Source organism: Bufo bufo, chromosome 7 (genome assembly GCF_905171765.1).
Source record: "Bufo bufo chromosome 7, aBufBuf1.1, whole genome shotgun sequence".
NCBI lineage: Eukaryota > Metazoa > Chordata > Amphibia > Anura > Bufonidae > Bufo > Bufo bufo.
In genome coordinates, this window is record NC_053395.1 from 216,445,076 (window position 1) to 216,457,555 (window position 12,480).

The 12,480-nt window shown below is 46.3% G+C and overlaps 1 protein-coding gene across 1 annotated transcript in view; it reads right to left on the reverse strand.

The window, feature by feature from the left end:
- R3HDM1 (R3H domain containing 1) overlaps positions 1 to 12,480 on the reverse strand; it is an 86,755-nt gene that overhangs the window by 22,100 nt on the left and 52,175 nt on the right. Inside the window, 7 exon segments of the mRNA XM_040441530.1 lie at positions 2,467 to 2,693; positions 2,808 to 2,858; positions 2,948 to 2,985; positions 4,295 to 4,390; positions 4,473 to 4,581; positions 9,508 to 9,648; positions 10,309 to 10,368. Of these exon segments, the coding sequence (XP_040297464.1) occupies positions 2,467 to 2,693; positions 2,808 to 2,858; positions 2,948 to 2,985; positions 4,295 to 4,390; positions 4,473 to 4,581; positions 9,508 to 9,648; positions 10,309 to 10,368 (722 nt within the window).

Below are 12,480 nucleotides of genomic sequence, written 5' to 3' on the forward strand. Positions count from 1 at the left end.
TCCATTCACACGTCCGCAAATGGGTCCGCATCTGTTCCGCAATTTTGCGGAACAGGTGCGGACCCATTAATTTTAAATGGGGCCGGAATGTGCTGTCACATCCGCACTTCCGTTCCGCAAAAAAATAGAACATGTCCTATTCTTGTCCGCAATTGCAGACAAGAAAAGGCATTTTCTATGAGAGTTCGCAAAATGCGGAACGCACATTGCCGGTGTCCCGTGTTTTGCGGAATCCGCAAAACACTTACGGACGTGTGATGGACTCAAGTCAACACACAACTGGTGACTTTTGAAACTGGATTGTAATATCTATGTGGTCAACTATCCCCAAGAAAAGCCCTCAATAGGAGGTTCAGAGGTCCCCTTTAACCAATGACAGAGCAGCAATGCAAGTGGGTACATCATGCACAAAGTTAAGCCATTCTGTAAGCGGCATGACCAAGCGTGGCACTTATGCCGTAGGGTGCCCCAAGTCTACCTATAGCCTTGCATGAAAAGAAGAGGCTCTATGCAAGGGAGAGTACTCCTTTCTGTACAATAAGACCCTATGCATGTAAAGTCTAGTGGGGCCCATATTACATGTGTGGATTCCTGCAGCCATGCACGGTTTACAGTTATCAGTATATTAGTAGTTTGTCTATTGTAAATTGACCTAAAAACAGGAGGTGGAAAAAAATGCAAAGGCTTTGAATAAACCAGCAGAGAAGAGGCATAAAGGGAAAAGAAAAGGGATGTAAGTTATTGCTTGCCCGACCAGTGCTCCATTCACTTCTAGTACAGTACTCTGCTATCTGCAGTAGTCACATAGGAGTGAAAGGAACAGGGGTCACCAGCGTTGTATGCACACAGGGGACTCGGGCACCCCATTTTTGTCATTGGAGCTGGACTTCCAGCAATCATATTTATCACCCATCCAGTGGATAGGTGACATTGTCGGCAGGGGAAACCCATAAACCTTCCAGGGTCAGGGTGTGATATTAGAGGGAGTCTAAGTAATAGATGTCCTAAACGGGGTGAGCTAGTCGGGTGCATGCAATGCCATTATAAAGCACCAGCTGGAGAAGAGGTGTCTAGCATGTACTGCATGGAAATAGAGCCTCCAATTATTACATGGATCCTCTGCCTCTGAATGGCCAGAAAGTCACCTGCTACTGCCTCTCTACTAAGATGCATGGGTCTGCTCAAGCAAAGGACACGCACAGCTATTCCAATTCTCAAGGGTTGGTTTATTAAAAGGGACCGGTAAAAAAAAACAAAAAAAAACAAACAAATGGTCTTTCTAAAACCAGCGCTACGCTTTGCTACGGCCTTTGTCAGGTATTGCAATTTATCCACATTCAAGTGAGTGGGGTTGAGCTGCAATACCAGACAGAGCCTGTGAAGGAAGGTGGCACTGCTTCTGGGGAAAAAAGAAAAACAAACTAAATGAGGTTCACTTATGGCATGAACTAGATTGGAGTGGTGTAATCTGCCCTTTTCCTAAGATTACATGCTAACTGCCCAAACCAGCTGATGGCAGCAGGATCGGTTGGGCGTCTTACCGACGGGCACTTGGAAAGACATCCTCAAGGGCAAATGGTGACTAGACAATCACTATTGATTCCCCCAAGATAATCTGATGCCGGCATCTTCAGCCTCTCCCCCACCCCGGGTGCCTACATGCATGCTGTGGTCACGAGGTCTGACCACTATTTTTTATGTCTACCTTAGGCTACTATCACACTCGCGTTTTGGCAGATCCGTTACAATAATGCAGGGATGGCCAACCTGCGACTCTCCAGCTGTTGCAAAACTACAGCTCCCAACATGCCCCGACTGCCTACAGCTATCAACCTACAGCAAGGCATGGTGGGAGTTGTAGTTCTACAACAGCTGGAGAGCCACAGGTTGGCCATCCCTGCAATAATACAACCGCATGCATCCGTCATGAACGGATCCGTTTGTATTATCTGTAACATAGCCGAGACGGATCCGTCATGAACTCCACTGAATTGTCAATGGGAGACTGATCCGTTTTCTATTGTGCCAGAGAAAACGGATCCGTCTCCCATGGACTTACATTGTGTGCCAGGACGGATCCGTTTTCTATTGTGCCAGGACGGATCCGTTTGGCTCAGTTTCGTCAAGCGGACAGCAAAACGCTGCAGGCAGCGGAATGGAGACTGATCGGAGGCAAACTGATGCATTCTGAGCGGATCCTTTCCATTCAGAATGCATTAGGCATTAGGGCAAAACTGATCAGTTTTGGACCGCGTGTGAGAGCCCTGAACAGATCTCAGAAACAGAAAGCCAAAACGCCAGTGTGAAAGTAGCCTTAAAAAGTTAGAACCTGCAACAAATCCACAAACGTTGGCGTGTCGAACACAAGCACACAGAAAAAAACTCAAGCGTGTAAAAAAGATAAAATAAAATGAAGACATGAGAAAATGCCTTGGCAGCCGGCTCTCTGGTGCACACCGCTGATACCTGTTTTGGAAAGCCTGCCTGTGCTTTTGTTGCTTCCAGAGCTATCCCCTCGTGTCAAAACCGAAATCCCACTGAAGCTGCTAGCTTTGGTGACAGCGGGCTTCAGGTTTCGGATGGAGCTGTCGGAGTCCGTACTGCTCCACGGGCGAGGCTCATTATACTTGACATCATTCTCAGTACTGCTGAAGAGGCTGTTTCCTGATCTACCTGAAGCGTCTTTATTGATCCTGAAAATTTATACAACTGGACTGTAAAGATATATGGAAAGAAGGGAAAAAAAAAGAAGGAACAAGAAAAGCGGAAGACACACATGCAGACGGAACGGGCACGGGGCTAAATACCTAAATATCTGGCGCCTTTGCTGGGTAAGATTACACTCTTCCTCCTGAAGTCTGTGGGTATTTTAACAGAACAGTTAAGGGGATGGAGGCGATGGTCTTCACATTGGTATGTACAGAGAGGGAGGGGAACCCAGTCTTACCTTTTATCCGTGAGAAAATTCTCCTGAGAACACAGGGACTGATGGAAAGATAAGACAAAGGAGAATGACTTGCAACAGACTGCTTTGCGTTAACACATTTTCAGCCAAGTCAAAAATTCTAATAAGAGTAGACGTGATAAAATGAGGGCTTTTCTCAGTTGGCGCTGCTTATCCCCAGGGAACACAAAAGATCAAACTGGTTAAAATCATGGAATGATTCCATAGGGGTGGAAGGCTCATTAAGTGCACGGCCCAATCAAAGACAGAGATGCACAACAGTTTACAGCTGCATCATTCTCTCCTTCTCGGCCTAGTAATGATCTGTATGATCAAGGCAGAGCACGCAGGGTAGCGGGAGGCTGGATGCGATTCCAGGACACAATACTGGAGCCGGGAGAGGCGAGTAAATCAATAGAGCACCCAAGGTATTCACCCCAGCTTATCTACTCGAGACCGCCATGGAAGGCGGAATTACCCTAGACCACCAGGGAATCATACAGTAAACCTGCATGCTGTGAAAGAGAATATTAAACACCCTCCACTACCCTATGCCATCAGAGATGACAACATTAAGCTCCTAGACCTCAAGTGAACCAATATTAACTCCTCCACTAACCTATACCAGCAGAGCAGACCATATTAAGCCCTTTAATACCCTAGACCAGTGTTTCCCAACCAGTGTGCCTCCAGCTGTTGCAAAACTACAACTCCCAGCATGCCCGGGCATGCTGGGAGTTGTAGTTTTGCAACAGCTGGAGGCACACTGGTTGGGAAACACTGCCCTAGACCACCAAGGAATCTAGACCATCAGAGCTGACAATGATTCTTTTGATGGTCATTGGTACTGAAGGGTTTAATACTTTCTCCTCTGGTGGTCTAGGGTAGTGAAGGGGTTATGGTCTCCTATGGTGGTCTATGGTAGTGGAAGTATATATATATATATATCCCTGATGGTCTAGTGTAGAGTAGGCGTTCGTGTCTTCTCTGGTTGTCTAGGGTAGTGAATGGATTACTTTTAACAGCTTCTCTACACTTGACCATCAGGAATTAACTCCACTACCCTAGACCACTAGAGCAGAAGTCAACCGCTCCACTAGCCTAGACCACTAGGGATTTCTAAACTATAGTGAATTTTTTTTTTCTTGCCTAACCTGGAATGCATCGTCCCAAAAAAATAATTAAAAAAAATACAACACTCTACAAAATAAACAGCAACCCCTGCAGTGCTGCTGACATACCGGACGCACACATGCTTTCTTGGGAGACCAGAGAATGCAAGTGCACGTTCGGGTTCCTGACATGTGCCAAACTGTTACATCTAACAAGACGACAAAACATTTCACCAACCTCTTGTGCAAAAATCCGCTCTCTAGCCCTCTGGTATTCCTCTTCCCGCTCTTCAATGGACTTGCTTCTCCTGTCATCCTTCAACCTCATCCTCATCTGTGTAGAGAAAGGGATTAGCTGCGGGACTGGAGCATAATCCAGGGTATCTATCGAGCCAAGAATCCCCGGCAGCACCCACCTGATTATCGTCCTTGTCTAGGCTGGAGTTATCCCTTTTGAGAATGTACCGCTTTTGGAAGTCCATGCTCTTCTCATCCTTGATATGTTCTTCAAATTTTTGATCAGGGCTGAAAGGAAACGCGGGAAATTATTAATATTCATTGCAATATGCGGCTTCTAATGCTTGCTGATGTGGAAGCTGCTGCACAGAGAACTAAAGGAACCAAAAGCAAGGACGTACCTGACACATGAACATCTCAAACCCTTTATTAACAATCTAATTTCTCAGAGCGGGCAGCGAACATGGCAAGCAATAAACACATGTCAACTTTTATTACCCTAATAATTTGACAGCAGTGAAGCCTTTCTATGCAACAAGATAGAGGCGCCGAACAATGAAAGACACCATCACCCGGGTAGGTACAGAGATTAAGGTTTGGTATTTCTAAGCTATTCTATCACCTTAAGGGTCCATTCAGACGGAACAGGTGCGGACCCATTCATTTTCAAAGGGGTCAGAATGTGCTGTCCGAATGCTTACTTCCGGATCCACACTTTCGTTCCGCAAAAAAATAGAAAATGTCCTATTCTTGTCCACAATTGCGGACAAGAAAAAGGCATTTTCTATGAGAGTGCCGCCGATGTGCGGTCTGCAAAATGCGAAACGCACATTGCTGGTGTCCGTGTTTTGCGGATCCGCAAAACACATACGGACGTGTGAATGGACCCTAAAGGGCTCGTCCCAGGAAAAGTATTTGAAATTTTTCAAACCAGCACCTGGATCTGAATACTTTTGTAATTGTATTTAACTAAACATTTAGCACAGCCACTGAGTTTTTCAATACAATCTAAATGTAGCCATCTGCTGTTTGTTCCATTCTTTATTCCTCTGTCCACCATGAAATTTGCTGAGGTGGTCGCAAATGCTCCGTTCCAGCCTTTAACTGCCACATCTACTGTAAGAAGCTGTGAAAGTTACAGGAAGAGAGCTGCGTCAGAAAAGAAACACCCCCTGACTAGTGATAAGGATAGCTGCGTCAGAAAAGAAACACCCCCTGACTAGTGATAAGGATAGCTGCAGCAGAAAAGAAACACCCCCTGACTAGTGATAAGGATAGCTGCAGCAGAAAAGAAACACCCCCTGACTAGTGATAAGGATAGCTGCGTCAGAAAAGAAACACCCCCTGACTAGTGATAAGGATAGCTGCAGCAGAAAATAAACACCCCCTGACTAGTGATAAGGATAGCTGCAGCAGAAAAGAAACACCCCCTGACTAGTGAGAAGGATAGCTGCAGAAAAAAAGAACACGCCCCTGAGCTGTGATAGGAAGATTGCTGCAGCAGAAAGAACACGCCCCTGAGCTGTGATAGGAAGATTGCTGCAGCAGAAAGACACGCCCCTGAGCTGTGATAGAAGGATTGCTGCAGAAAGGACATGTCCCCTGAGCAGTGATCGGGAGAGCGCTATAGCATGAATGACATGCCTCCCTGAGCTGTGATGAAGGGTTGCAGCAGAAAGGACATAACCCAAAGCTGTCATAGGGAGAGAGCTGCAGCAGAGAGGACAACTTCCCAAGCTATCATAGGGAAAGAGTTGTAGCAAAGAGGACACACCCCCAAGCTGTAATAGGGAGGGTTGCATCCAAAAGGACACATGCTCTAAGAAAGCACATGAGTATATTCCCATTTTTGCTGCACAACTCTTAGCAACTGACCCATCCATTCAGTGCACCTGCCCCAAGTGCATAGATTTTTTTTTCCCAAGCCCCACTCGGACGTACAGGACACTTGCAGCCTCTTTGCAGAAAATCTTCTGAATGTAAATAGACCGGCCATTTTTATTTATTTCTCCAGTGCATTAAACATAGGAATCAACTTTACAAAAAGTCTTCATTAAATAAAATACCCACTGATTTGTGCCTACAGCTCCAAAGCAAACCCGTGTGACTCCAGGGTTCCAGACGACGCAGTCTGATCTTGAAGGAATGCTCCCAATCTGCCTCCTAATTCTTGCTTTCATACATTCAGTATGTTAGCAAGTAGTAAGGGTTGGATAGAAGGGAAATGACTGCAGGATGAGACTACCTGGTGAGCACCAGTGGCATCATTACGCCAGCACCCCACCTAGAAGCCCAGCTACTAAGCAGCTCAACGGCTTCCAACCTGCGGCTCTCCAGCTGTCTTAAAACTACAATCCCCAGCGTGCTCATATATCAAAGTGATATGGTTACAGAGCACGTACATTAATTTGCATAGGAAGTATAATCATCTTTTTGAATAAACAAAAAGTAATAGAAATAAAAGAAGAAAGTTATAAAGAAACATTACAAAAAATATTACAAGAAATGAGAAAATCTCATAACCTACGGTACCTAAAAAAATTAAAAAATTCAAAAACATCGCAGTATTTGTGGACTTCTCTCAACTCACGGTACAACTAAGAAGGAAATTTACTCAAGTCACAACCACTTTGAGAGAAAACAATGTAACCTACAGATGGGGATTCCCAGTAAAATTACTTCTACCAGTTGAAGGCAACATGAGAGTTTTAACAACAGTGGACCAAGGGATGAGCCTCTTAAAAAAGTGGAACCTACCTATCGCATCTACTCCTGGACCTTTTGACAGAGCCAAGAAGGGAGATGGTCGGAGAAACACAGTTCATCGACCACCCAGCGTGCTCATAAAGCATGTTGTATCTGGCAGTTGGTTAGTAAGGGGTTGTAGCTGCACTCAGAGGTGTCTGCATGGGGCCATTTTCAGTTACCACGCTACTGGCATCTAAATGGTTAAACTGTTTGTACAGGAGCTACCTAGCGTCGACCCCAACGGTTGCACCAGCGTGCCCGACATGCATGAGAGCTGACAGTTTATTTCCTCATTAATATTCGGTCACTCAGAACCATGCTACAATTTGATTGGACAGTGCCCCCCCCCAATCACACAAGTAAAACTCCACCCCTTCATTGATCAATCAGCCAAATTGCTACTCTCTTCTAACTTCCTTCTGCTATTTGTTCCACCCACAGGGGTGGACTGGCCATAGACCATACAGAGAATCCCTCCCAATCCCAATCCCTCCCCATGGCTGCAGGCCGGGTTACATAATGATCCGATGGTTTCAGCATTAATTAATTTAGGAGCTTTGGGTACTTATGCACCTGACTATCGGCACTTTGGCGTTTGGTTCTGCTAGGGCAGTATTTTATGCTGCACACTATGGCATTGTAGGCCTCACCTACTTCTGTAATCCTTGCCCATTTGTGTTGGCCTGCCTACAATGATGGGGCCAGTTTTAAGCTTTTTTTTTTTTTTTCGCAAGGCACCCTAAAGTTCACAGTCCGCCCCTGGCGGTTGTACCTTTGGTTTCCAACCTGTGTCTTTCCAAGAGTTGCACTGTTTTAGGTATTAAAACATTACAGGCTAGTCCTCTATATGTGGCAATAGAGAGACCGCTGTGGAGGGCTACTTTGCAGGTTTTGTTTTTTTTCCCAGGGAGCATTGCACTAAGGATTCCTGTATTAGCTGGATCTCCACAAGGAGAATCAGTACCTTTCATGTAGCTATCCTAGAAATCTTAGACTATGGCTCACCTCCTCCTCCTCAGCACACACCTCTAACTGCCTAAGCCACTGCTGCGAGATGTACAAGGCTTAATACCAAGGACTTTTTCAGGGTGCCGTGCAATTACGGGATGGTCCCGCTTGGAAGTCTTAAGGGGGTTTACAGTGTGTGTGTGGGGCCATCGGACTGCTCACCAAGCTAGGCCCTCATCTTTGTAGGGGAGCAAACCCGCAACCAATATACTGGGGTGGCAGCTAAGGTTGAAGCCAGGCTCCCCCTTAGCTATGATCGTCTGGTGCAGAAGGTTGGGGAAAGTTTGTGGGGACTTCTCCTTTCAGAGTGAACTTCAGGTAGGCTAGATACTTTTTTGTGTGGCACATTGCATTTTTTTAGCGCCACTTGGTTAGAGAAAGCACATATTTGCGCTATTTAAAAAAAAAAAAAAAAAAATATTATATATATATATATATATATATATATATATATATATATAATATATATATTATATATATATTTTTTTTATAAAATCTGAAATCCAGTGCCTGGTCTTGAATGCATTCATCATTCCCTTGGCAGCAGGTACCACCAGTCCTTCTATTCCATGAGTGCCAATGCTGGATCTCCACAAAAGCGTGGAGAGCCGTAGGGGACACATATGAGCTGCGTCTTCAGTTGCTAAGCAACAGCCCAGATGTATTCCAGATGCTGCTCTCGGAGAGATTTGTACCATAGATTTATATATTTTTGGCATTGTTTTCTGCACTTTTTAGCATTGCCTTTCAATCATCAGTACTGCCAGTTGCTTTTAGGAGATCTGGGGACTCAAAGCTGCCCGGCTCTTTACACTTGATACTTTCTTAAACCAACTTTGAACATTTAAGAGCAAAGCTTTCCTATTGACAAGACCAAACTATATATAATCAATGGGTCCAGCCGTAATACCAGAGACAACCATTGACAAGATGGGGCGTGGTTTTGCTAAACAATTACAGTCCCCTTAAAAGGGTTGTCCGGGTTCAGAGCTGAACCCGGACATAACCATATTTTCACCCCAGGCAGCCCCCCTGACCAGTTCATGCTCCGATGCTCTCCTTTGCCCTGCGCTAGATCGCGGTCACGGGCTCTTTTGTTTACAATAACACACTGCCGGGTGGAAGCTTCCGCCCAGCAGTGTGTTCGGTGACGTCACCAGCTCTGATGGGCGGGCTTTAGCGCTGCCCTAGCCGTTTTACTGGCTAGGGCAGCACTAAAGCCCACCCATCAGTGCCGGTGACGTCACCGGGCTTCCTGGCAGCCCCATGGAGAGCCCCGGTACGTCACTGGATCTCCAAAAAATGCCTTTGCCCTGCGCGATTTAGCGCAGGGCAAAGGAGAGCATCGGAGCATGAACTGCTCCGATGCTCAAGTCAGGCGGGCTGCCAGGGTGAAAATGGGGATTTGTCCGGGTCAACCCCTTTAAGATGATAAATTTGCTTGGAAACAAGACTCACATTCTTGTATTGCTCGTTTTGTTCACAATTACAGATTTGCCGCTCTGGTCCACATTGTGATCGAGGCCAAAGTATGCGGCGACTCTGTGCAGGAGCATCCTGTGATAGGAGGTCATCGGAGGGAATTTCTTTCGCTGAATTCTACAAATAAGCAGACAAGACAGAGCATCAAAATGTGACAATATATACATATATACACACACAGCCTAAATGCTTCACTTCATAATCTGGTATCTATAAGGTCTGTATTTTACAGTGTAAGGACATGTTCACACTGCAGATTTCCACTCCACAGCACAAATCTAAGGCTGACTTCTGAGTTGTACATTGAATGAGGCTGTGTGAACATAACCTAAATGTGCATATCTATATACACATCTCTCAATACTGCTATATCAACACATGACAGGCTATCAGCGATCACTGGGATCCCCGCCATAACTATAGTGTTCCCGTGCCTCCCGCATGAATGGGATGTATCAGCAGCACTCCACTTAAAGATGGCAGAGTTCTGCATTCTGCTTTCCCACAAAGACTGAATGAAGCCACAGGTTGCTCCAGTCCTACGGAGGCATGGGACCCCCCGCCCCCTCCAATATTTATGGTCTTTGTGGGTCTTCGAGGTAGGACTCCCAGCTATCAGACACTTATCAGAGATCGAATGTTTGTGGATAAGTTGCAAATATGGCTGAATTCTGTCTGTCTATAGCCGCCACAAGGGGGAGCTAATGGCATATGAATGTATATAGCTAGTGAGACACTCAATGCACACACTTCAGAGACTGAGTTCTCTCTACTTACTCGTTGGTAGAAATAAAATCTAATATATCCTGTTCCAATTTGAGCAGCATCATTCTGTCCCTAAAACACAAATAAAAAAAATCTGATTAATGGCCAACAGATAATAAAAAGAGAAAAGTCCCATTATTTATCCACTTTTTACTAATAGTTTTTAGAGCTTCCCTTTTACTCTGACGACGCAGCCACTGTGAAGCCTCCTAATCCTCCGCTTACTTTCGCCATCACTAATTCAATACTAATCACCATTTAAATTAATATTAATTAGTTTGGTTAATGGCAGAGCAAGAACATCAATTATGAAAACTATTTGAAGGGCCGCTGCCTGTACTGTTCAGACATCCAAGTCCCTGCCCCCTGCTTCTGCTTCATCCACAAGCACACAGAATGATGTGTGGGCATAAATCCGGGATCCATATGGTAAAAGCATGCACCAATCTTTGAATCAAGCCTGATGCTATTATTGTATTTTTGCATTGAGACTGGTCCTGCTACTGTATCTATGCACCAAGCTTCTTTCTCTTTACTATACTTATGTACTAAGCTTGGATCTGAATATGAATCTGTCACCAGATCTAGGCAGCAAGCTCGGTTGTGTCACCAGATCTAGGCAGCAAGCTCGGTTGTGTCACCAGATCTAGGCAGCAAGCTCGGTTGTGTCACCAGATCTAGGCAGCAAGCTCGGTTGTGTCACCAGATCTAGGCAGCAAGCTCGGTTGTGTCACCAGATCTAGGCAGCAAGCTCGGTTGTGTCACCAGATCTAGGCAGCAAGCTCGGTTGTGTCACCAGATCTAGGCAGCAAGCTCGGTTGTGTCACCAGATCTAGGCAGCAAGCTCGGTTGTGTCACCAGATCTAGGCAGCAAGCTCGGTTGTGTCACCAGATCTAGGCAGCAAGCTCGGTTGTGTCACCAGATCTAGGCAGCAAGCTCGGTTGTGTCACCAGATCTAGGCAGCAAGCTCGGTTGTGTCACCAGATCTAGGCAGCAAGCTCGGTTGTGTCACCAGATCTAGGCAGCAAGCTCGGTTGTGTCACCAGATCTAGGCAGCAAGCTCGGTTGTGTCACCAGATCTAGGCAGCAAGCTCGGTTGTGTCACCAGATCTAGGCAGCAAGCTCGGTTGTGTCACCAGATCTAGGCAGCAAGCTCGGTTGTGTCACCAGATCTAGGCAGCAAGCTCGGTTGTGTCACCAGATCTAGGCAGCAAGCTCGGTTGTGTCACCAGATCTAGGCAGCAAGCTCGGTTGTGTCACCAGATCTAGGCAGCAAGCTCGGTTGTTGTCACCAGATCTAGGCAGCAAGCTCGGTTGTGTCACCAGATCTAGGCAGCAAGCTCGGTTGTGTCACCAGATCTAGGCAGCAAGCTCGGTTGTGTCACCAGATCTAGGCAGCAAGCTCGGTTGTGTCACCAGATCTAGGCAGCAAGCTCGGTTGTGTCACCAGATCTAGGCAGCAAGCTCGGTTGTGTCACCAGATCTAGGCAGCAAGCTCGGTTGTGTCACCAGATCTAGGCAGCAAGCTCGGTTGTGTCACCAGATCTAGGCAGCAAGCTCGGTTGTGTCACCAGATCTAGGCAGCAAGCTCGGTTGTGTCACCAGATCTAGGCAGCAAGCTCGGTTGTGTCACCAGATCTAGGCAGCAAGCTCGGTTGTGTCACCAGATCTAGGCAGCAAGCTCGGTTGTGTCACCAGATCTAGGCAGCAAGCTCGGTTGTGTCACCAGATCTAGGCAGCAAGCTCGGTTGTGTCACCAGATCTAGGCAGCAAGCTCGGTTGTGTCACCAGATCTAGGCAGCAAGCTCGGTTGTGTCACCAGATCTAGGCAGCAAGCTCGGTTGTGTTACCAGATCTAGGCAGCAAGCTCGGTTGTGTTACCAGATCTAGGCAGCAAGCTCGGTTGTGTCACCAGATCTAGGCAGCAAGCTCGGTTCTGTTACCAGATCTAGGCAGCAAGCTCGGTTCTGTTACCAGATCTAGGCAGCAAGCTCGGTTCTGTTACCAGATCTAGGCAGTAAGCTTAGTCTGTCCCCAGATCTAGGCAGTAAGCTTAGTCTGTCCCCATATTTTTGGACATATAATGCCATCTCAGCAGCAATATTCCAGCAATGCAATGTGTCTCACCCCAGCTGCGTCATGTGTTCCCCAGTCTGACCACCAGATCAGAACTTGCTGACAGT